Raw genomic sequence first — 1,169 nt, 5'->3', positions numbered from 1 at the left:
CCCCCCCCCCCCCCCCCCCCCAACAAAAAAACCCACCCAAGATTATTACGTTACTGCTAATAACGTATTGAAATCGTAAAGCTGAACGCGAGGGGTAGATATCGTATTTCATGTTAGGCATTTCAAATATGTTATATTCACTTTTGTATTAGGTAACTGGGTAACTTCTTGCCCGTCGAATCAGTTTCTCGCTCTTGCATATCAGTACCTTTTCATGTTATTCTGTTGGTCCAAGATAGGTCAATGGCTACTGGCATCCAAGTGTACATTATACCATCTGCAGGCATATTCACTTGCACATCCCTCACCACATGTTTTTTCCTGCAGGTTGTAGCCATGCAAAAAGATATGCAGAAGCAGGTGGCTATGATGGTTGCTGTCCCTGTTACCAAAGAAGGCAAAAGACTTGAAGCAGCCTTGGGACGGAGTATGGAGAAAGCTGTCAAGGCTAATGCTGATGCTTTGTGGGCTCATTTTCAGGAGGACAATGCAAAACTGGAAAAGGCATCACGGGAGCATACCCAGCATCTAACTAATATGATCAGCAATTGCTTGAACAAGGACTTGCCTGCAATTTTGGAGAAAGCTGTTAAGAAAGAATTAACTGCAGTCGGACAAGCTGTGGCACGCACAATTACTCCCTCTATTGAGAAAACAGCATCCACCTCAATTCTGGAGACCTTCCAGGTTAACATTTGCATTTTCCTGTCCTCTTAAGGTATAACCGATATCCGTATCTCATCTGATTGTTCGTGATCAGAAAGGAGTAGGTGATAAAGCCGTAAATCAGCTGGAGAAATCAGTCAATTCTAAACTTGAAGCTACTGTTGCTAGGCATATTCAAGCACAATTTCAAACTTCTGGCAAGCAAACTCTACAGGTAAGAATGACAGGAAGACAGTCAAATTGGCTCTTCACGTAATTGTAGAAAGACTTCAAATCACTGTCTGCCAGCATGGAACTTGTCCTCTTGTCTTGAAATTGCTTGCTGTATTTCCAGTTTAGCTATTTATTGACATTTTTTCCCAATCCTGTGTGACTTTGGGGCTGGATGCTTTGCATTTTTTAACTGTCTTTGACTTAGACGAATAAATTTTCTAGTTCTATAGCAATCCCTGGGCAAAAGAGGTTCATGTAACCTTCTCTTATTGATTTTGATTTCCTAAATT

The 1,169-nt window shown here is 41.6% G+C and overlaps 1 protein-coding gene across 1 annotated transcript; it reads left to right on the top strand.

Moving 5' to 3' along the window:
* Positions 1–228: 228 nt before the first annotated feature.
* LOC111386520 (varicose-related protein-like) lies at positions 229–937 on the top strand. The gene is made up of 2 exons (XM_023010983.1): positions 229–687; positions 761–937. Exons 1-2 carry the CDS (start codon positions 244–246, stop codon positions 920–922), a joined length of 606 nt encoding a protein of 201 aa, XP_022866751.1. The 5' UTR covers positions 229–243; the 3' UTR covers positions 923–937.
* Positions 938–1,169: the final 232 nt, after the last annotated feature.

The sequence above is a fragment of the Olea europaea genome, unplaced genomic scaffold, assembly GCF_002742605.1.
Source record: "Olea europaea var. sylvestris unplaced genomic scaffold, O_europaea_v1 scaffold35852, whole genome shotgun sequence".
NCBI classification, from domain to species: domain Eukaryota; kingdom Viridiplantae; phylum Streptophyta; class Magnoliopsida; order Lamiales; family Oleaceae; genus Olea; species Olea europaea.
This window is presented reverse-complemented; position numbering and strand designations above follow the sequence as displayed.

What these genes read in the sequence shown, in the direction of transcription:
- LOC111386520 (XM_023010983.1), top strand. Translation starts at nt 244, where the DNA reads ATGGCTACTGGCATCCAAGTGTACATTATACCATCTGCAGGCATATTC. An exon ending in CAATTCTGGAGACCTTCCAG is followed by an intron (nt 688 to 760) that starts GTTAACATTTGC and finishes GTTCGTGATCAG; the next exon opens with AAAGGAGTAGGTGATAAAGC.